The sequence below is a fragment of the Ixodes scapularis genome, unplaced genomic scaffold (genome assembly GCF_016920785.2).
Source record: "Ixodes scapularis isolate PalLabHiFi unplaced genomic scaffold, ASM1692078v2 PGA_scaffold8__174_contigs__length_109621045, whole genome shotgun sequence".
NCBI classification, from domain to species: Eukaryota; Metazoa; Arthropoda; class Arachnida; order Ixodida; family Ixodidae; genus Ixodes; species Ixodes scapularis.
The window spans coordinates 26,188,525-26,212,874 of record NW_024609883.1 but is presented as its reverse complement, the minus strand read 5'-3'; the positions used below and the strand labels follow the sequence as shown (position 1 = coordinate 26,212,874).

The 24,350-nt window shown below is 47.0% G+C and overlaps 1 protein-coding gene across 1 annotated transcript in view; it reads right to left on the bottom strand.

Moving 5' to 3' along the window:
• The window catches only part of LOC115312059 (zinc finger protein 501), a 35,177-nt gene extending 11,348 nt beyond the window's left edge, over positions 1-23,829 (bottom strand). The window contains exons 1-2 of the mRNA XM_040213024.3: positions 23,727-23,829; positions 9,104-9,226 (exon numbers count right to left, since the gene is read on the bottom strand). Coding sequence (XP_040068958.2) covers positions 9,104-9,131 — 28 coding nt within the window. The 5' untranslated portion in view covers positions 9,132-9,226; positions 23,727-23,829. The remainder of the gene's footprint in view (positions 1-9,103; positions 9,227-23,726) is intronic.
• Positions 23,830-24,350: the final 521 nt, after the last annotated feature.

Genomic DNA, 24,350 nt, shown 5'->3' with positions numbered 1-24,350 from the left:
CAAGAGGAAGAGGCAGCGCCGGAGCAGCGTTGTAGGATCTGGCAGCGACGCTCCCTGCAAAAAGCGCCCAGGGAAGCGCGACGAGCGCCACTTGAAGAAGAAGCGGTCCTCGAGGCTGGGAGGGGGAAAACTCCAGGACCCCCACCCCAACGAGCCACGGACCCACAGCTCAAGTGCGAGCAAGGACCCTGGAGAAGGTACCAACGAGCCTGGGACGACTCAGCGAGATTCCAGACGGAGGCACAGCTCATCGCTTATGGTTCGGCCTGGCGTCACCTCGGACGTGGAGACTAAAGGAGATCTCGGGGACTGCAACTTCGTGCCTGCAGGCAAGTCCAAGGAGAAGAATTTGAACAGTCCGAGTGAGGCCAAGAACAAACAGGGCGTGGGTTAGATGCGAAGGACTTTCGAGGAAAAAGGGAGGGCTAAACGTGTTTTTTTTCATGTAATTGAGTCGACTAGGTTATTCGGCAAGGCTATTAGCTTTTCTTTTTCCGGGAGTTTGAGTTTGGCGTTTCGTTCGGCTTTAGCTCGTTGCGTTGGCGGTAAAGTTCCTTTGAAACGGTTTTCTCCTCAGTAGAGCTTGCATTATGAAGGACGTGCTCGAATTTGATAGGGGTAAACTCTATGGGAGTTACGTTGCGGTTTGTAATGTGGTTTTGTTTTCACGGGAGTCCGTTTTATTTTGGGTTGAGCGTTAGAGGGCTTTTATTGGCCTACAAAAGTTTCTTTCGCTAGAGCAGCCTGTCGGAGGAGAACAAGTTTCCTTGTGCGTGTGCGTGTTTTCTTTTTTGATAACATAGCACTGAACTTTCGCTTGGCATTTTTTTGTTGTTCGATTTGGTCTGGCGGATTGGAGAGATTGGGTGCTGGGCGCTTGCCTGCGCGGAGTTTGGTTCGGTGCTGTGGGTTTTGTTACTGCCACTTGCAAGTGTGGACTCCAGCCTGGACTTCAGTCGCCAGCCCAGCCGTGAGACCGCGTCTTTCAAGGGACCAGTGTGGACTGCTCCCCCTCAAGACACTCTTCCTGGCGGCGGAGGAGCTGTAGCGAAAGGGCCCAGGAGACGACCTTGCCGTTCCATACCGACCGGCACAGGTGAACGCCCTGGAGCATCATCGCCAGGTGGCTACGGTCAGCTGTGCCCGGAGACAGAGCGAGAGGCACCTTTGGGTCGCCAACATACCTCTTGCGAAAAGACGATGTGGCCTCCAACGAAGGATTACTAAGTTGACGGACGCCAGTGTCATCGGGCTTTACCTTCCGGGTCTTCTTCTTCCTGCTTCGATCTGGCCTCGACGCGCGGCACCTCGGCAGCCGTGGGACGCCCTCGACAAAGGAGGGGGCTTTGCGTCCTCCCCCTGCTTCGAGCTTCGAGGGGATTATCCCCTTTACGCACGGAGGCCAAGACGCCTGCAATTAGGGATCTTTGCCCCGTCCGGACCAGGATGGCGCCGGTGACCAACGAGATGGACAGGCGACACCGTGACCAAGGTCGCCTGCCCTTCGGTGTGCGCGACGCGTGTGGCAGTGTGGGGGAGAGGGAAATACCGTGCCTGGACGTTAAGAACAATGAACGATAGGGATTCCCTATTAGGGATGTGGGAAAAAGCGACGTTATAAAAGTAGCAGCCAGCGGCTGCTACTGTGTGTTCTCTTGTATTCTCGACAGTATCCTCGAATGTTTTCGTGAGATGCTGTAACCTGTCCATATGTATATATAAAGAGTTAAATTATATAAGAGACACCCCTCCTGCTCCCTGGTCCTTCCCGAGTCCGGCTACCACATGAGCTCCTGCCCTGGCTCGGTTCCCTGCCGCACCCAAGTCCCCGGACCACCACGCTGTCCCAACAAAGCACACACGCATGAGCTCTGAAAACAGGCACCACGCAAATATTTCCATAGCAACTTGCGTGGACGCTGTGACGTGGCGGCATGGTATAGGTCCACGCCACAGCGTCCGCGCAAGTTGCTATGAAAACTGCCGGGCGCCAGTTTTTACTGCTCATGTGTTCCCTGCTTAATAGTCCACATTAGACATCCTCTTGGCCTGATGAACAAAGTTAATTTTGTTTTGAGTTGTGATCTGCTGTTTAAACAGTCCACGATAAACAACATTTTTAAAGGATAAATAAACTTATGTCATACATTTCACAAATGTTTTATGTATGGCATACCTGCTTATGATCAATAGGCCTATGACAGGAAATCACTAAATATCTGCTTTGTATGTGTAGTCATTCATAAGACATATCATAATTTTATCTTGCATCATATTTAGATGAATTTCTGATAATTCCCACTTGCGATAATTTAAACAAAATTCGTGGCTTCTTGTAGTTTGAATTAATGAGACTACGGTATTCCCGTATCCTCGCAATACCCGACGTACACTAAATGCGTTTTACGGACTGTAGTCCGTACCTGGTGTTCTGGACATCCACAAAGACAAAGTTTAGTTCTTTCACCAATGTGTTATGCCTGTACTTGCTTATAATTAGCCCTATGTAGAGGAAACTGGCAAAAATCTGCTTTGTATGTGTAGCTATCCATGTAACAAATCATAACGTTTGTAGTATCATATTTAGATGAATTTCTGATAATTCAAACTTCTGATAATTCAAGCTGAAATCTGTGACATCCTGGAGTTTGAATTAACGAGTCTACTGTACTAGCGATGCACCACTCGCCGACGCAGGCTACCTCGGAAGCCCCAGGGCAAAAGCGCCGGCCTACGAAACCCCAGGTGGCGGGTTTGGATCCCGGCAGAGGTGCCAGCAATGTGACAGAGGCATATTGCGGAGAAGGCGCCGTGTAATGGCGCATTCACACTAACAGTTGAGCTGCGTTTGCGAAGCGGTTGCGGATGCGATTCACGAGCGAGCGCCTTCAGACCCACTGAGACACGGTTGGCGGTTTGTCGGTGATCACGCATGATCTTTTGAGACTCGCGTTTGGCAACAAATTTTTACAATCCAAAATGCACGATCCAAAGCCAAAATTTAGCTATTTTGGCACTGAAGATTTTTCTTCGAGATGCTCGCACGCTTCATGAGTTCACACAGCAAAAAAGGAGACATGGAGCTGCAAAACTTGTCTGCAATTCCCTCGATTTCGCCCACAAGCAAAGCCCAGCTAGGCGCGCCTTGCTGACTCACAAGAGGAAGCCACCGACCCTTTCTTCGAAGGGGACCCTCCTCCGCATGAATAGCTGACCTGCTTTTTGGGATAAAAGGTCAGTTTCCCCCCCTCGTCGTTTGCTTTTATCATCTTCAGAATAGTGAGTAGAACTGGTGGACCATGGAGCAGAGAATGTGTTCAGTGCTAGCTGGTCATGGCTTTGTTGATGGCGAACTCTTCTCTCGTCCATCGCACGCTGATCGAGTCTACTGTTTGTTTAACATTAAGCTCCAATAAACGTCGTATGAATTACCTCTGCATCGTCTGGTACGTACACTTTATTTTTTTAGTAGTTCCCCTTTATTCCTTTTGGTAGTAGTAAACGTGACAGGTCGAGCTAGCGCAGGTACCCGGCCAGCTCCGCGGAAATGTGTGGGCTACGCAATTAGTCTCACGACGTCTCTATAGGCCTTCGTGGTGGTCATGCGCAGTGTGGAAAGCTTTCAAAAGTTCACGCAATTGTCTTTGTGGGTACAAAAGCTGTCATTTTGGTTGACTAGAAGCGGGTTCCGACATTCTATGGGCAAAGACCAATAAGGCAGCGAGCGATGGGTTTTGACAACCCGAATAAGAAACAAGCTCTAACCCAAACGAAATCACAGGAGCGAGGTCCGTTAAGATTATGAGTCAACTCTCTTTGCGGCGGATTCAAGTGACGTACGCGAACATCACGTTTCTTCTTTGATTTGTCTGCTGCAAAGCTAGGACTACAGCACCTTGAACGCTTCACCAGCGACAGATCATATATTATTTCGAGAGCCACCGACATCACGTCAGCGCCGTGTTGCAATTGGTTGCCGCTTCGCGATTCATGAAAGCGGTTGGGGCAAATCGGCTGGCCACAATGCGCTCCAACCGCTCAATCCCAGCCGCTTTACGGTTGAGAAAGCGCAATCCGCTTCCAGTGTGAACGCGCAATAACCGAGCTTTTGGTTACATGTCAAAAGATCCCCAGGTGGTCGAAATTAATCCTCAGTCCTCCGCTGGGGCGTGCCAGATGCCCTTGGTTGGTTGGGCACATAAAACCCCCAAATTTGACTTGCTGACACTAACTCTGTCAAATGGCCACGACCACCGATCTCTATGACAATTGCTGGATCGCGCTTCCCTGCTCCGTGAGTGCGGCCACCGGACGGCCACCTTGCACGTGGAAAAATGGCCTTTTGGAGCATTGCGGAGGCTGGTGGCAGCAAGCTGAAGGCACGGTTTCCACTTGTTGTTCGTCATTCGCCGAACAAGTTTTTTAAAACCTTGTGCAAATGGTGAGACATGCCTTGGAGAACACGTGAAAAGTTTTACGAAAGTGCAACGCCGCAAAAAAAAGGCGCAACTCGTTGAAAGCAAGTTTCGATGGTCTCGCGGTGAGGCACAGAGACAGAGCACTTCGGCATGCCAAGGAAGCTTTGATCACGCCATGAGACCGGTGAAACTTACTTTTGACGAGTTTTGCCTTTTTCTTGCGGCACTGCACTCTCAAAAAACTTTTATGCATTTTCGCAGGCAAGTCTTACCGTTTACACAAGGTTTAAAAAAAACCTCTTCGGCAAATGACGGTGAACAAGTAGAAACCGTGTCTTCAGCTCGCTGCCAAAGGCAATTTTTTGACAAGCAAAATGGTCGTTAGGCGCCGCACCTGCCGCTGCCGCGGCCAAGCGGGATGTGCGATCCAGCAAGCTGTCATGGAGATCAGTAGCCACGACATTTCAAGATCCCTCCTCGAGGTCATTCTTGAGAAAAACTAATATTTTTATTTTTCGGTTAATATTGGTTACCAGTAAAAAAATTTACGTTGCAGCTTTCATAAATTTCAAATAACGGTTTCGTTGTGGTTACGGTTACTGAAAACATTTTGTCACCGTAATATTTCGGTCTTGGTTATGGTTTGAGTCCCTGCAAAATGGTACATAGCATAATGTCTCGAAGGGCAACTCCACTTCATTTTTATTTTTGAAAAAACAAAGCAGCCCTCTTAAGTATTACCAAGAAAATTCACACGTCAGATATTACGACATAGTTCTGTCTAAACGTTTCCTAAACAGTCCGGAAAACTTCGCAACTTGCCAATTTGCCGAAATCGGCTGACTCGAGCAGGCGAATTGAGGCGCAGCCAACAGCCCAGTCAAGGCTACGGCGTGGCTAAAGCCAACATTGAGCTAAACGTCATCACCATTGCCCCCTTTTGCTTGCTTTTACTTCTCAGGGCAAGCGTAACGGGTGACGTCAGCAAAGTTTTTTCTCGGCGCGCCTGCGCAGCGCGCTTCTTAGGAGCCATCCGGCAGCCCCGCCGTGTTTCGCGTCACAACCGCCACCGTTGTCTTACCGTTTGTGATTATTGTCTCTCAGAGTTCCGTCCACACTACGGACACTACGTGCACAGACTTATGCCGCAGTTGTTCAGACGTTGCCAAATGTCGTAGACATCAAAACATGGTGAAGAGTGTGGTGCAGACGACACTTGCAGCTGGCACACGCCTACCCCAATCCAGCCCGTCATTGCATAGAGGATCACGTAACATCTCGTACCACGTGATAGCGATGTTCTTGGCGGACCGAGGCCAATGTTGTTGGACGGAGCCAAAGTTTATGTTTCTGCTCGTGTTTAAAGTTAGATATAAAGATATACATCCCATTTTTCGCGAGGCAAATGACGTACTGTCTTTTACAAGGGCTTTTTAATGCGAAATCATTCCTCATCCCGAAATTTTCGGAAGTGAGCAGAGTTGCCTTTTAACAGCTTTTCACGCCACGAGCGCAGGTGCATAGCAGGCATTTCATGCTTCCGTAGCTTCTTCGCTCATACTAATGACTAAAAGGAGCAGGTATAGTAAACGGGCATCACCGCAACAGTGATTACTCAACCACTCTACAGATTGACTCTCATTCAGGTCAAAACTAACGGTGGCGAGAATGGAGCCTAGGATTTCTGGGTTTTGCGGAGTGCGTTTCCCTCCCCCTGTTCTACCAGCTGGCCAACACACCCAGCCACGGGTCCCCTATACTTCGTTCATTCTTAAGCTGAGACTAACAGCTCTGCCTTCACACAAGCTTTCTGCCCAAGATTACACAAGTGTGAACATGAAGGGGGCGCAACCAAAGCACTGCGGAAGCCAGCCCGCACTAAAGACAGAGCATAGTGTCTTGCGAGCAGTATACAACTAATATTCTTCCTTACTTAAATATCCTCCCCGCGTAACAACCAAGCCCATGATCTTTAATACATTTTCTTCCAAACAAACAACTATCTCACTCCACGGCTCCAAGCAGCCAGCATGGCCAGCTGGGCCTACACGGTGTTGACGGTGTCCACGGAGAGCGGCAAGATACGAGCATCCCTAGCAGCGAGGCGCATCGAGCAAGATAGGGGGTTAGGAGAGGGCATGAACGTGCTCTTCGGACTCTCTCGCCAGGCATTACCCCATAGAGGAGGCACTGCTTTTTATCCTCCCTCGGAAAACATGGCGGCACTTGGCACATGTAGCACTGAGGATGATCGGTGAGTCAAAGAAGCGGACAAAGTTATGTTTTCTAGGTGCCCGAAGACCTGTGACTTTGAAAAGGAAATCGTCAAATAGTCAAAATAACTGGGTTTGGTGTCTGTTTCCGTAACTTCGGTTCCGACTCTGCTAGGGCAGCCTTCCATGTGGCACAACATGGCCCCTCACGTCGCTCCCAAAAGTCCACTGCACATTCTCTTCGACCTTACACCGTTTCAAAGAATTTGAGATCACTGAAAGGGCCGTAAAAGAGCTTCACACTCGAAAGTGAAGCGTCGTCTGCTCACAGCAATGGGCGGCAGGCACGAAGAAGAGCGTTTGATCGCAGGACACAAGCAAACACGACACTTCGGGTCGGGATGATTCGGAGTGAGAGAACCTCAAGTTGCAAAACGACTATCTTTGGCGTCACTGCACTGGTGCAAATCGTGCGGGAACTTCAAGTTCGGCTTCGGGATCTCCGTGAAATAAAAGCCGTGCAGTCAACCGCACAACACTTCAGCATCTTCATAGCCATTGGGCACGCAAAACACCAGAAAACACCAACTGAATTACAAAACACAAAACTTTGTCTCTTAAAAGGATGCAACGAATACCCGAACCGGAAAGGATATTCGGCCCCTGTCAAGGAGGCTAAAAGTGCCCTGAATATCACGTATAGACCTTTCCAGCGGCAGTCTCGAACGAAGCGATTTACAGCGCGCGTCCCCGGTTTTGAGAGTGTACGTCAGTGTTGCCCGACTGCGCTGAGCTGTGGAGTTTCTTGTCAGTGGGCTGTGGCAGCCTGCGTAGGCGCAATTCCGGACGCTGGCAGCGGCTGAATTGCCGCGTTTTCTTTTTTATTTTGTGTTCTGTGGCGAACATAATTTATAGAGGTATTTAAAAAAGCAGTGCTCTATTTTTGGGAACAAAAACAAAAAAATGAAAGCTGTTTTGGTGAGTCCGTGCGCGGCAGAATAAATGCAACTGGAATGTTTGTTTCATTTTATGTTCATCGTTTTACGGCACCGTACACTCAGCCGTGTGTGTTCAAAATATTTGACCACATAGGATATCCGAACTGCATGGATATTCCCCGCCCACAACATGAAATTCAATGAGTCTCATCAATCAAACAACATATATTGTACGTACCCCACGGTGCCGCGTTATCCAAACAGGATTTGAGAAAGGTCTCAAATAACACAGCATATCCAATATACAGTGTCGACGATAGTCACTTCACGACAATCGGACGGAGTCCGGCGTGTTTTGGGGAACATGTAGGGAGCAGCTTTTTTGCACAGCTTCAAAGCAAATGAACGAACGTGTCTATTCTGTCCCCACACCCCGGACCCGACCCTATCAGTTATTTTTTGCGAAGACCCGGAACAGAGCCGGGAAGGGTTTTTGGAGATTATATCGACGGAAATAATCCTCCAAGAACGTCGAACTGCCTGCGTCGCGGGCTGCTTGACGTTCGCTCTCTTCGTTCGTTTCCTGCGAAGGCCGAGCGGGCTACGAGCCCTGGTATTCCCTGGTTCTCACAGTGGAAGGTAACATACAAAGGGTAAGCATCCTAAACAGGCGAATAAAGTAAAAAATTCCAAGAAAAGCCGGCGAACTCCGAATGCAAAATGCAGGTGGGGAGTCATGCTGACCGGGTTTCCACAGCTCAGGCGGGTGCCAGAAATATCTGGCTGATAGGGGTCGCTCGATTCGCAAAATGGCGGCGGCCAGAGCGCTCTTTTTGCAAAGGTCTATAGGAACTTAGCACTTAACTTCATAAACCTTCCCTCACCACTGCCATGAACCTCCCCTTAAAATTCTTCATTTGCCGCTTTCGTCTACTCTAAGCCTAACCTTTATCATCATGCACACTTTTTCCTGGGATTTGGACTTCCTGTACATGCTCCCTACAGGAGCCAGAGTTGTGCATTCAGCCATCTTGAAATATTAAGTCATGCGGAAAAGCAACCTCTTCCGCGTGTAGGAGCCACGCTACGGCGATTGCAGCCGGTCACATGACTGAATTCGGTGAATAGCAATGCCGCGCACACAGCCTCGCTTGGAAAACAAGAAAGGAGGAGGAGGAGGAGGCAAAAGCAGTCTGACTTTTGCCTCCTGCCACACATGCACGCCGGCGTGCATGTGTAACACATTGGCGAACCAACCTTTCTTCATCAAGCAGGATTCTTTGCTCCTCACGTGATCAATCTCGGTAAATAGCGGCGCGGCGGCACATGGAAAATACGCGCAACTCTGGCTCTCATAAGGAGCATATACAGTAACTCTATTTCGATTCTGCTGAGGACGCCTTCCTGGCTGAGGATCTCAGAATTAGCACGGACTTCTAGAAGCACGTACAGGAGCTGATCTAAACTGACCGGCCATAGTCGAGCCAATGCCACTCTTCTACATCTATTAAAGAGGTGGAAACAATAAACTTACCGTGACCTGAAGACCGATTCGGTTCCATGCGAACTGATGGGTGGGGTCAAGCTCCAAGACACCCGCCAGGTGCGGTCTCACAGAAGCCAAGCCGTATTCCACGAGGCTCCAACTGTAATCGGGCTGCAAGTTCAGACAGTGGGAGGTTAGTGATCTCCAATGGCTGTCTGCTGCCTTCACCATAAATAAAAAAATTCTGCCAGTGCAGTACGATCCCTAGACTGGGGTCTTTAACAAGCATCGTGCAGTGGCGACACACAACCACACGTCAGTATGATGCTCATCCGGATCGAAACTGGCAGGAGCGGGGATTAATCCCTGGGTTTTGCAGCACAAGCTTTAGTCCACGCTATCCGAGCTGCGGTGCACGTTAAGACGTCCGGTCATTGAGCCCCTTGCACTCTATGAATCGACTTCAGAACCGGTGAATGAAAAACATTCCTTGCCAAGCTGAAGGCAAGCTGCAAACACGCAAATAAGGCAGGTCTAGAACTCGCTGAAAAGTAAACAAATGCATTACCTTCGGAGTAAAATTGTCGGCCGCGCAATGTCCGCTGTCAAATTAGGTTTGCCAGCTGTTGGTTCGTCCTCCTTGCAAATGTTTCGAGCACTACTAAACCCTTTCCACGATACAAGGAAGTAGTTTACAATGGAGTGACATATACTTCGAGGGTTGAGCGCCCACTATTTACGAGACCTAATCGTTGCAGCTATACCAGGCGTCAACTATTTCGTGCTGTATTGTGAAGCCTAGCATATCTTCCACAGTGCAGCAGTCATGCACTGTGGAAGCTATGCTACCCTCAACAACATAGCATAAAATAGAAGACGCCAGTCATAGGATGACGCCAAGCTAAATCACCCTAGCATCAACGAGAATGCTAGGAATGCAGGTGAACACGCCCCATGCCCTCACCTTCCCCCTATAAAAGCTTTGAAGTAAATGACCAAAAGAAGGCATTCTCCAACGTGAAACAAGATGGCAAATTTGTTTCAAGTTTTTGCTCTAAAACAGCGACTGCTACAGACTGCAGCACATGCAACACATGTAGTTACACTCGTAGCATGCTTCTTGGTGCTTTGGGTTCGGGCAGAGCCGTATATTGCGAGAGTTTGGCCAGTGGGTGTGGCGACGAAGGCGCCGGAGAGGAGAAAAGTAAATGAAAGGGAGGAGCGCGCCGAAGGAGCGAGAGAGAAAGAAGGGAGCCGAGAGGAGACGACCGCCATTTTTTAGCAACGCTGTCGGAGACTGGTTGGAGAAGAGCACTCCCGAGGCTACGCGTCGTCTGCTACGGGCCGACTTCTTTTTCGCCTGAAATAAAGTTTGTGGCCATACGCCGAAAAATCTTCATTTATTAGCTTTTTAACCCACCGAGAAATAACAGAATGTAATTTTCTTGCAAGAGCCAGCGATATAAAAGGCAATAATTGAGATTTAGATGCCGATCCTATGCATACCGCCGGGAGAATGAACGAAAATGGCGGCCCTCCCCACTCAGGTGGGAGCAGCCGGGAGTTCACGCGCATGCGCTCATGCCTCTCGCTCTACGCCGCGTGCTGATTGGCTCACTCGGGAGGAGAGCGTTACGGCGGCGAGATCATAGACTGACAAACTCTCCCCATATACGGCTCTGGGTTCGGGTTGGCAGCTCTCGGTTCAGTTTCGGTTTAGTTCCACGGGGAGCAAAAATAATGGTGGAAACCAGTTCGAACCGCTAAATTGAGAATATATTTTCCGCGATGTTTTGGCAACAGGCACTATTATTACCGTGAAACGAGCAACTATCTATATAGTTTTCTTTTTATCATTCCTAAATCTAGTTTTATTTTCAGGTATCAAAAATAAGAAATACCGTTATTTACTTTTTATGCAAAAGAAACAAAAAAGATCAGGATTAACAGTCAAAACGCGTTTATACGACTCATCATCCATTTGTTTACCCGAGTCATATCTATTTTACTTGGATCGAAAGGTTGTTACAAAGAATGGTAGGTTGCCTAAAATACACGTGATTGGTACAACTTCGCGTCGCAGTATTAAAAGTTGTATCGTAGTTGTGCTCTTGAACTAAGCAATGTGCATGAAATCACAAAAAGGCCACCTCGTCGCCATATAGTGGAATATAGTTTACAATACAAGTTTTACAATATGTATGATGACGGTGCAACTGAGCAAAAAGCAATGATATTTTCAAAATGTTGCAAAAGTTTGAGGACAAGCCATTTCAGTCTACCTTTCATAAAACACTGAGCAGCAATCACAACGCCCGTTTTCCTACCCAACATTGTTTACACTCAGCAACATGATGCACTCAAAGAATCATGCAGAAAGGAGTGATCCAAATTGTTGTCTTATCTATAGGCACCTTCAAACTCACATCGATTCTGACCTCAAAAAGTGTGTGCCCAAGCGAACATTATCTTAAACAAGAGGAACAACATAGCCTGGCTGTTGAGGTTCGTGCCTGACAAGAAGCTGGTCAATTCAATTCGCAAATTAGAATCAGCCTTGCTAATCTGTGATTTTCTATAAAATAAAACAAAGTAGTATTTTACGCTATATTCGAAATGGCAGCTACTTAATTGGTCACTTTCTCACGATATGCATGCGTAATTGTCATTGTTCTGCCACATGCCCCTGTGTACAATGTTTCTATCCAGCCCACACATATATAATTCCTGTTCATTACATAAGAAAAAATAGCATACTTCTATATGTATGAGAAGTTATTCATCTATCACACGTCAACTGGTAGCAAGGCTATTTGACACATAGGGCATTTCGACATTGGGCAGTATCACTATGACAATTCATCAAACTGTTAAAGGGCACCTCCGCTTAATTTCAAAAATTTTGAGATAGTGGCCGATTTTGCTTTTTGAAGCACTCAAAAACAATCCCCAATCCTTTGTTTCATGAAAAATAAAATATTTTTCGGGTAATTTTACTCTAGCCATGATCACAAACCGAAACCGAAACGGTGGCAAAGCCGGACAACATTGTATATTCGGCATCACTAAGCATGTACACCCACGTGATATACAAGGGGAAGAAGAAGCTCCCCTCTTATCAGGATCCTCCTTTGTGCCTCCTGGATTAGCACAGGCGTCGCTATTCTCCTCCCAGAAGATTATAGAAGATTAACCTGTCACTCAAAATTCTTACAAAAGCAGCTTCCCTCTCCTCCTTTTACTTGGTGTTCAGAAGTATGCGATGTAACACAAGCCACGCTCAACGAGGCGATGGGCTTATCAGTAGTATCAATAGTCGAGCGCCGGGCCGGCCGAGCGCGTCACTCACGTCTTTCATGGCGCTGGCGCCACCCGTGCTCTCCCCAAGAAAAAAAACAAAATTGAAAAAAAAAAAAAAAAAGAAGCTGTACATGTTTGATGACGTCGCGGACGTGCCGGGAGAAGGAATTTGGAGGAAGCGGAAATGCAGCCGGGCAGTGTTGTCTGGCCCGCACGTCTCAACCAAAACCAGCGGATTCGTGCTTGTCAAACTTCGACAGCGATTTTAATGAACTTCTAGGCGGAATTCCGTCGTAATATTTGCCATGGGGGTTTTGTAGATGATAACAAAGAGAACTGTATAGTTTTGCACTACTGTAAAAGAAGCGGAGTTGCCCTTTAAAGGGCAACTCCGCTCAATTCCAAAGATTTCTGGATAATGAGGGATTTCGAATTAAAAAGCCCTAGTAAAAGACACTACGTCTTTTGCTTCGCGAAAAATGGGATATATATTTTTAAATCTAATTTTAAACACGAGCGGAAACCGAAACTGAAACTTCGGCTCCGTCCGGCAACATTGGCCTCGGGCCGCCAAGTACATGGCCATCACGTGGTACGAGAGGTCACGTGATCCTCGGCCCAAAGACGGGCGGGATGGGGGCGGGCGGGCGTGCGGCAGGCGCGAGTGTCGTCTGCTCCGCACTCTTCGCCACGTTTTGGTGTCTACGGCATTCAACGACGCCTGCACAACTGCGGCATAAGTCTGGGACTCTGCGCATGTGGTGTCCATAGTGTGGACGAAACTCCGAGAGGAAATAATCACGAACGGTGAGACGACGACGGTGGTTGTGACGCGGAAAACGGCGATAACGGCGGGACCACGACGGTGGTTGTGACGCGGAAGACGGCGATAACGGCGGGACCACGGCGGGCGGTTGGTCTGCTCCCAAGAAGCGCGCTGCACAGGCGCGTACGTCAATCACGTGGACACCGCTGCGCGCCGAGAGGCAACGTTGCTGACGCCACGCGCTACGCTCGATCGGAGAAGTAAAAACAAGGAAAAGGGGGCCATGTAGATGGCGTTTAGCTCAATGTTGGCTCCGCCCATGCCGTAACCTTGACTGCGCTGTTGGTTGCGCCTGAATTCGCCCGCTAGAGTCAGCCGATTTCGGCAACTTGGTGAGTTGCAAAGTTTGCCGGACCGTTTAAGAAACATTTAGAAAGAACTGCGTCGTAATATTTGACGTGCGGTCTTCTTAGGCGATACTGAAGAGGACTGCATTGTTTTTTCAAAACCAAAAATGAAGCGGAGTTGCCCTTTAAAGGCTAGTATGCGGACAAGATTTTGAAACCTTATCTGTGGATTTTCCGACAAGTTGTCCCAGTGATGAATTGCCCTATGACAAATTGTCCTATCTGACGAACTGCTCTGCTACGAGTTGCCCTATTATGAATTGTCTTTTGACGAGCGGCCCATATCCTTATGAGTCAAAAACACATGTAGTTATTTAAATCAGCCTCAGAATCAAAAACTTCTTTAATGCTCTACTTATACACGTGCCTATCGAGAATAAAAATGTTGGAAAAGGTTTGCAGAACATTGTTCAGATAATTTGGGGGCTCATTTACTTAAGATGCATGTATATCTTTAAGGTTTATTGGCCCTTTATTTATGCTATCAAATCTTCAGTCAGCAATTAAATATAATGTTATCTGAGGCCAATCCATTTGTGTCTTCAAGTGCCGTTCGAAAGTGTTAAGCACAAGTCACGCTTATTCTGACATGTGTTCCAGCAGCCGCTCGCCGACAATCTGTTTTAACATAAAGCGCGAGCGAGGCAAACGCTACAGGAGGGAGCAACATGTTTTCCTATGTATGTTTATGCGTGTGCGATGCAGGTGCGTAATCTTCTCAAATTTGCTGAATTGCCAGTCCCTCGAATGTTGTGATTGTGATTTAAAATAAGTTTTTGTTTGAATCATACATTCTCCAGTGGCGACAGCAACAGCCTTTACAAAAAAAAAAAAGAAAAAATAGTTTATTCTGAGACCATACAGTATACTAGCCAAGCGTGCTAACTAACCATTATGCTATTGAAACAAGTCAGAATTGTAAATTCTTGGTTTTCAGATATTATTTGTTATGAAGAAAGTTTTATGGAACTAGCAAATTTAAAGGGCAACTCTGCTTAATTCCCAAAATTTTGGCATAATGAGTGATTTTACATTAAAAAGTGAAAGCCGTTTACAACTCCCTGTAACGCCGAATTAGAGTGCAGCTCTTGAGGAGGAGGAGGGAAGGGTACTGAGGGGGGTCAAGTGACCTTGGGTGGGGGTCACGTGACCTAGGGGGGGTCACGTGACCTAGGGGGGGTCACGTGACGATGACGTCATCAGTAACGATGACGATGCAGATGCCGGTGACGTCATCAGTGATGATGACGATGACGATGCGGATGCCCTTGACGTCATCAGTGACGTCACTGATGACGTCATCAGCGATGATGTTGATGCGGATGCCGGTGACATCAGTGATGATGACGATGATGATGCGGATGCCGGTGCCGTCATCAGTGATGATGACAATGACGATGCGGATGCCGGTGACGTCATCAGTGATGTCACTGATGACGTCACGTGACTTGGGGAGCCACGTGACCTTGGGGAGTCACGTGACCTTGGGGAGGGGTCACGTGACCTTGGGATGACCTTGGTTACGCCGACGGCGACGCCGCTCAAGCCGGGAACGGGCCCCTAAGAGCTGCGCTCTAAAAGCACTAATAAAGGACACCATGTCATTTGCTTCGCGAAAAATGGGGTATATACTAATAAATATAATCTTAAACACAAGCAGAAATTGAAACTGAAACTTCAACTCCCTCTGGCAACATTGGCCTCGGGCCCCCAAGAACATGGCTATCACGTAATTTGAGATCTCACGTGATCCGCTATGCAACATCGGGCGGTATTTGGGCGGGCGTGTGCCAGACGCAAGCGTTGTCTGCACCGCACTCTTCACCATGTTTTGCTGCCCACAATATTTGACGACGTCTGCACAACTGTGGCATAAGTCTACGCAGATAGTGTGAACGAGACTCCGAGAGACAATAATAACGAACGGCCAATCACATGGACACCGCTGAGCGCCAAGAGGAAACATTGCTGATGTCACCCGTTACGCTTGTCCGGAGAAGTGAAAACAAGCAAAATGGGGCAATGGTGATGACGTTTAGTTCAATGTTGGCTAAGCCCACGCCGTAGCCTTGACTGCTCTGTTGGTTGCGCCTCAATGCACCCGCTAAAGGCCTGTCCAAACAGGATACTACAAAACTCACGACTCCGGCAAATCGTGCAGCGCTCTGCCGCGATCCGCTTCCGGCCGTCGGAGGGAAATTTCCTTCCGTCAATTCTTCCCGGGGGAGGAAACTTCCCTCCAACAAATCTCCCCCTCGCTTCCTTCACGGCGGGCTTGCTCTGCTTATCACGTGGGTCCGGAGAGCCACTCACACGCTCTGTTGGCTGTCGGTCAATCGCTCAAGGCCTCCGCTCACAATACGGAACCGCGTCGGACGCCATCACGTCGAAAGTGAATCTCGACAAAGAAAGCAGATCCGAGGCGGGCAAAACGCACCCTTCGACGCAGGAATGTCCCAAATCCACCCGAAGCTGGACCCCCTTGGCCTTCGAGCCGAGGCGACAACGGTACGCGAGGTCGTTGGCGAGGTGAGCCAGATACAGGTGGCGTGTGACGTCAGAGAAAAGTAGAGGAAACGAGGAGAGCAGTCGTGATCGTGAAAATATTCACGACTCCTGCAAAAATTTCTACGACTCCGACAAATCGTAAAAATAAAAGCGTCCGCTTCGATTTTCACGATTTGTCGGAGTCGTGCGTTTTGTAGTGTCCTGTTTGGACAGCCCTTCAGTCAGCCGATTATGGCAACTAGGCGAGTTGCAAAGTTTGCCGGACCATTTAAGAAACACTTAGACAGAACTAGGTCGTAATATTTGACGTGTGGTCTTCGTAGGTGATAGTGAAGAGGACTGCATTGTTTTTCCAAAAGAAAAATGAAGCAGAGTTTAACCCAAAAAAAAGTACAGCGAAGGTAGGTGTACTAATTTCGGCCACGAAGTGCCAAAAGCAAGACATTGGGAGCGTTCAGTAGCGGCTCCAGGAGTCAAGGAGCTTGTGCTCCTTGCAGTAGACTGCAAAAAGCGACTTCTGGTGCACAGTCTAAGCTCATTACAACAGACCTGGTTACATTTGGATATAACATACCGATTTGTGAAGTTCAGTTGCGTTTTCCCCTATGTACCATTGACTCAACTCAACAGCATGTTTGTTTTAAAGGTTCTGGATCTAATTCCCTTCTTGTTGACTCCGGCGTGCCCCAGGGCTCTGTCTTGGGGCCCTTACTTTTCCTATTATATATCAACGAGATCACTAAAAACATAGATGTCAACATAAGGTTATTTGCAGACTATTGCGTTTTATACAAAGATGTTAAGTCCTATCAAGACCAAATAGTTTTAAATGATTGTTCTGAGAGGATAGAGTCTCGGTGCCGGGAATGGCAAATGAAGCTGAAGACCTCAAAAAATGTTTCAATGTCCATTACGTGAAAAAAGTGCCCTCTGGAGTTGTCCTATTCCATTGACGGTCAACCTATTCAACGTGTCGAAGAATATAAGTACTTGGGGTTATATTTTAGTAATAAACTATTATGGGACAAACACATTGATTACACTACAACAAAAGCGACCCAGCGGCTTTGGGCCTTGAAACGTCTCTTGAAGCACTCTTCCCCCAGCGCAAAACTTAGTCTATAAAACGGTATTAAGGCCAATCTTAGAATATGCAAATGTTGTCTATGACCCGTTCACTAAAATTAATAGTAATAAGGTAGAAGGTGTACAAAGGGAAGCAATACGGTTTGTTTACAACAAATATGAAACGCGGAGCTCCCATTCAGAAATGTTACAAGTTAACCTGCTAACTTCAAGCGAAAGAGCGCAGATCGATACATTAAAGATGCTATTTTTAATGGTTCAGGGTAAATTAAATATTGACACTTCCAGATACATTACATTTTCAGGCAGATTAAACACCAGATCATCTCATGCACATTCAATACTGGACTACCAAGTGTGATTGGACACATTCAAATACTCCTTTTTCCCTAGAACCATTGTTGAATGGAACAAGCTGCCCGCTGCTTTTGCCAATGCAGACTCTGTTGACTATTTTATCGATAAAGCCACTGTCTTTTTTTTCAAAATAGATTGAAATTTATTTTTCTCGTGTTTAGATGACTTGTTATTGTTTTGTATGCTGGGTGCCATACAAATTGCATAATGTTTTAGGCCACATTTCTGCATGCTGATGTCACCAATTCAGACACTGCATTATTCATATTTAGTGTTTTCGTATGCTGGGTGCTATTTATATTGTATAATGTTTTGGGCCACATTATCCCTGGTGTTCAATTGTATTCTTCTGTATTTTTGTGCCTCTCCTACCACGGCCCTTTGGGCCAGGCAGTATTGATAAATAAATAAAATAAAAACTTCATATCTGCATACCACATACTCCTTTTACAACAGACCGAAATCTTGCTCAAAATCAAGGTCGGTTATAACGAGCTTAGACTGTACATTACTCTGGAGTAAAGCAGTCACGCTCTCGTAGACAGAGCCCCGAGATGGTGCGCGAGGAGTGAAAGGAGCGTGGTATGACATATTTCCAAATCGCTGACAAAATTCCACTGCTGGAAGAAAAAGAAAAGAAAAATGGTGGGATATGTTACGTTTGCTGCGGTGTGGTCGCTTTAGTAAGCTAAGACGACAAAAACGTTTGAATTTCGTTTCCAGCTGAGGCTCTTTTCAGAAAATGCCCAGGGACGTATTTCGTTTGTTTTCGATATGCTAATAAACCATGTAAACGTTCACTTCACACCGTTTTTTTATAGTCGCGTTGCATGGAAACTCGGCAGTTATTGACGATAGCCCTGCCTGTGCTGAGCACAGCAAGGCAGGGTGCGAGCTTGACTGGTGTGCAGTTCGACACTCATGCAGAACATGATCCCGAAAAATGCTTCGAGTAGCTAAATAGGGGTATATGCGAGAGAAGGCTGGCGCTCGATTCAATTATAAAACCTTGATCGCCAAGCGCGGCCAACTTCCAGTGTGTATAGATCAACTCATGTTTACAAACAAACCGAAGCACCCCTAGCGGACGCCACCAGCACCGCGCATGCGCTAATGAGTGTGGGCAAGAAGCTCGCCGTCGCCCATAAACAAACCATTGAAATGCGATGTTGTCAGCGTCAACATGAGTCCCCGTGCTCTTTTTTCTGTTGGAACTGTTGATCCTACGTCTTCCTGGTAATGTACGACTAGTTGAGCGGCCTCAGCGAAATTACCGAGGCTCATTACATCGCAGAACTTCACCTGAATAATGTGACATGCGGCGATTCATTTTGCGTAGACGCCGCAGAATGGACGCTAAAGCCTGATTTGCATCACGAGATTCCGCTTGCAATTTCAATCGCAACATCGCTCGGGCTGCAAAAGCGTGAATGGTAGCTGAGCTGCTTGACGTCGATACTGAAAATCGCAAGCAGAATAGGACCAAGTGAACCAGGAATAAAGAGTCAATGATGGCCACTGGTAAAAATGATGAACATCTCCTTATATCTACTGTTTACACTGAGCCTGCTTACCACAACCAACCTACAGACTTAAGTCTTTTGAGACCTGCACTTACTTCTTATCACAATTACCGGCCCAACATTTGGCCAAAGGGCTGGTATCGTCTGAAATGGCAGACGACAAGCAGAAACGTTTGAAAGAGCAGACGACAGTTCGAGCAATCAGGTGGCAGTTTGAACAAGACGCACTGAGCATAGTCCATAGGTGGTCCCATACAACTTAACGGTTTTCCCGCATTAATGTTGGGACAAAACAAATAAATCTGATGACCACAAGTATCCGTTCCATGAATTCAACCCAAAGTGCTTCCCGCTCAAGCAATTGTGGTCCGACGCCATTTGGTTAACCATGTTGAAATAACCTGAGACTGGGGTAGAGAAGAAGCATCAAATCGTAGAAGGGACAGAAAATAGACAGGACGACGTCTCAAACTCAGCTAACTTCATTTATTTTGTCCACCTCCTTATATAGTCCCAAACTCAAGGTCATCTCCACCAACACAGAAGGATGAAGTCTAAACAGTTCAAGCGCCACAGCCTTCGTCAAACAATGCAAGAACGTTGACAACGTTGTTTGACGAAGGCTGTGGCGCTTGAACTGTTTAGACTTCATCCTTCTGTGTTGGTAGAGATGACCTTGAGTTTGGGACGATATAAGGAGGTGGACAAAATAAATGAAGTTAGCCGAGTTTGAGACGTCGTCCTGTCTATTTTCTGTCCCTTCTACGTTTTGATGTTTCTTCTCTACCCCAGTCTCAGGTTATTTCAACATGGTTAATATTCACCAGCTCGCCTGCACCCTTACGATTTTTGCCATTTGGTTTTTTCATTTCACGGCACATATCCACGTCCTTGGATGAACCGAGCACGAGAAAACTGACCTTCAAACCTTTCTTGACTCTTTTGGTACAGCCCCAGTCACGGCGTTTTGACAAGAAGGCAGGTTTTTGTCTGGTTTCTTTCAAAACAATGTAAGAATGCATGTCTCGCATGGTGACTTCCGCCCACAGCCTCAAACTGGAAGTGCTCTCGACGCGTCACCACCGTGCCGTGAATCAACAGAGTAGAGTTTGTGTATATGAATACATCTTATAGCAAGTTTGTAAAGAAGTGCAGAACAAATGTATGGCCGTACAAAATTATTGTAACCAGAGGCGTAACTCCGCCGAGCTCTATATTTTGCATGTTTTGACGACGTTTTTGGCAGTTTTTGAAACAGTGGCAGCCTTTGCACTGCCCTGCGAAGGGTTTGATCGCTTTGGATCACTTCGAACAGCGGTGCTGATGTCTGCAGCCAAACGTTTGTTCTCCAACGACATTGTCGAGACTTCTTTAATACCGAAGTCAAATAAAAGCAATCGTACTCGGCGTCGTCCAACTTTTTAATCAGAGACCCGTCTGCATAAGGAGAGGAAGCGGAAACTGAGCAGAAGCGGCTGAAGAGCCACGCCTTTTTTGCCGTTCAGAAGGCGCTTCGAGAGCTCCAACACGAGTGACTCCATTCAAAGCTGAGAGCCGCAACTGAACGTGCCCATTTTTCACTAAAGGACAGCTTTTGCGTGGTAGGACAGCCCTTGAATGCGGGCCCTGTAAATCGCTGTCGGCCGGTACTATAGACACTTGGGTGACCACCCGTCCTGCGACTAGCGGGACTGTCCCGCATTGAGGGCTCGTGTCCCGCGTCCCGTAAAAAATTTCCCGAATCTTCAAAATGTCCCGAAATTCATACTGTCGTAAAGTTCACTCTGCAACTCATGGTGCTCACGAACAACAAAGCACGGGGAAGCGCGAAGGTCGCTGGTATTGTGTGAATCGCCATGGTACGCCATTTTCTATCCAAGCATTGCGGGAAGCGACCGTCGTTTTTGCAGTAGAACCGACACGCATGCTCCGTTGTGTCACTCCCCTTGGTGGCAAAATATTGTAAAAAAGATTGCTTGCCAAACGTCTAAATATAAGATACTGTAATTATTTTCAAATCGCAGTGTCAATACGAAAGGGTTGCTGTGGATTTTTTTTTTTTTTAGTGAAGACAATTACACAAGGCAGAAAGCCTGCAACTCACAACGGTTGAAAAAGAACATAATGTTAAAAATTTGTGTAGGACCATGTTGATAAACGTAAGCGTTGACAGGAAACAATAAGCCGAAAAAGATTGTTTCTTATTTTTATTTGATGCGTTGAGTTGTTCTCAATGTGCTTGTGTTTGTTTCTCTCTCTTGTGTCCGTCTTTTTTGCGCAAAACCATGTATCCAAAAAATTTCTTCTACAGTCGATGTTGATGTGTTCAACTTTGACACATTTAATAACACATTCAGCATAAAAAACATACCATAGACCCTTTCCGAAATTCAGTGCCATCTGGTGGCTGAAATGGCGGTTTAACTTTTGCCATACGAATGGCGGCAATGAACACGTAGCCTGCAGTATTTTATCGGGCACCGTCACTTTTGCATGTCAACGGCCGACGAGAATAAACTTTTCGCTATCCAGGTTTTTCTGGATCATCTCTTCCAGTGTCGATTCCCACAACGATGCAACCAGTCAGAACGAAGCGCCAACCCAGACAGACGCCTTGATAAAGTTCTATAAGTCAAGGGGTTTCGAAGTCGATTTCGTGCCACTAACAGGTTCACTGGGGTCGAATTAGAGAAATGAACACTTACGCAGCGCTTGCATTCAATTCCGGTTTCGCAAAGCGCTAACGTCTAGAATGTATAGGACTCGAATCCTCAGCTTAGGAGTATCTTCAACATGTTCCTTCATCAGTAGATCGAAAGCCGCCATTGGTATGGCACATATGCCATTTTTCAGATAATCATGATTGTAATCAAAGTGGCCAGACTGAATTTCGGAAAGGGTCTATTGGGAGTGCATATTATTTGTGCTTAATTGCTGCAATACAATTAGCAGGTGTATAAACAGCACAGGATATTAAATGTGTTAACAAAGCCTCGGTTCGTGGTGTGCATGTGTTAATAAATTTCCTCTACTCCCCCTTCCCTCCCTCCTCCTCCGGCATTTCGCTAGCAGGTAGGGTGGTCACCCTACCAGACACCGTGTTTCTTTTTATATTTATACTTTAGAGAACACTTTTTTTAATTCCCGAGGGATTCCCTCCTCCGCTTTGAATATAATATATGTGTCACTTTTTAACGGTAATCCTCCAACGCTCCATTGTGTACCCAAAAACTGTTAAGTTTGAGGAAGTGGATATTCTGCCGGCAGCCGGCACAATAGCCCGGGGAAAAAAAGTGCCGGCAGTTGTGCCCCATTAGGTCTCGTATAAAACGAATTGTGAACACGACTGCTTAAAGGTGCAGAGTAGCTCATTGGTAAGGTGCAATTGCCTTGTACGCAGCAGGACCCTGGTTCAATCCACCGTGTCCTCTTTTTTTTTTTTTTTTTTTACTTTGTTTTGTTTTGTAGAGGCATTTGTCGATATTCACGACATATCTTCTTTTTTTAGGATTAACACTGAAAAAAAAAAGTAAATAAATAAAATGAATGTTGTCGACGAAATTCTGCTATGGACTCCCTTTCCGGGGGTCAATGGAGGACAGCGAGGCTTGGACCGCCGGCGGGCCGCCGCGAAGCGGCGTATACTGATAGGCCAATTGGGTCAATATTTTTGTAATGAGCAGCCGTGAACGCAGGTGAGGGAATGTGTTAACGAGCTCCCCAGTGATACACGCGCCGTCCGAAACTGCCGGCATTTTTTCCCCCGGGCTATTTTGCCCGCTGCCGGCAAAATAGTCTCACCCTAAGTTTAGATAAGATATGGAAGTGGTCGAAGCTTGGGGAATAACTTGAGAACGACACACCGGTGGGGTGGCTGCAAATGTTCTGCTGTTCCTCTGCGGCCACTCAGATCTTTCTTTTCAGGTATCCTTCCCGCACACACTTGTAGTTCTATGTAAAGTCGTATAAATACGTCCGTCACATTTCGTCCCTTCAATGCTTTTATTGTCGGGGACAACTTTCTGGGGGACTTTAGCAACAATGAAAACACGGTGGTGCTTCAATGATGTACACTACATGTACTCTTAGTAAATTAATTGAAAACTAATCCTTCATGTTGATAACTTACAAAAACACCCCTTCATTCTCTGGCTAGCCCATTCTCTTACACTGGCTACGTGATCTGATGCTAATTATATATGGTCAGTGTTCATTACACTGGCTACATGATCTGACGCTAATTATATATGGTCAGTGTTCATCACAAACATGGGCTGAAGTTGGCAAGGCATTGAGCACGGGCTGAGCTTTAGACATCGTTCGAGTTGGGCTACCATCCATCACACGAATGTTTGGCCCGATGCTGCAGGAACGACGCGGGCCACCACGTCGGGTGCCACTGCGCCACTGGATTATCAAGGTAAGGCAGCGCAAAATAACGTGACTGAAGAAACAGGAAAGGCAAAGAAAGGCGCTGTTTTACTTTGCTAAGAAAGGTGCCCGCTGGTTACATAAGGGGAAGTCTATACTTCGTTTCAGCTTCGGTCCAGACGCAGTCGATGCTACAAGCGCGAGCATGTGGCCCAGAACAGTGCTTGCACTACACGAGCGCGCGTGCTTGGCAGGGATGCTGAAAGCCCGGAGCTCGCGCTTGTAGCTTTGGCTGCGTCTGGACCGAAGCTGAAACGAAGTATACAAGTTCCAGAACATGAAATCGTACTCACATTGCTCACCCCCCAAAACTCGCTGTCATGAAGATGGTGAAGAGTCGGAAAACAATAAACCGCCACCGTTGTCACAAGTGCAATGTTTCGCCGCTAGGCGCGCCACTGAAACAGGGTCATTTGGATCCTGCTTCAGTCGATCGTTTAACATATTATTACAATAAATATGTTTCACATATAGAGTATGGTTTCACACACTCGGAGCAGTGGGCGTGGGCGTGCCAGCGCGCCAGCGTGCCATGTGCCATCCGGCGTTTTCGCTCGCTCTCAGTACCAGCAAAATCGATACTGCATCGTTATTCGCTGTGTCCGCTGTGTCTGATGACGAGAAGAAAAAAATACTTACTGCATCGCGCTAATGTGTAGAGCAATCCACTACGAGGTGAGCAATGCAGTGCGGAGGCGTACATTATAACTCTATGACGAAAGTAGCACAACTCGCATGCGTAAAACCGAAATCGGAACTAACCGTTCACAGTCTTGTGGCCCCAGAATGCATCTGGGCGCGCTGGTATTTTGCATGACCGGCTGTTTTCAGGCGCAAGAAAACGAATTTCGAGCCACAAACTGTATTCTGGGTAGTTCGGCTTGAGGATAAAACGAGACAAACACAGCCCTTGTGTT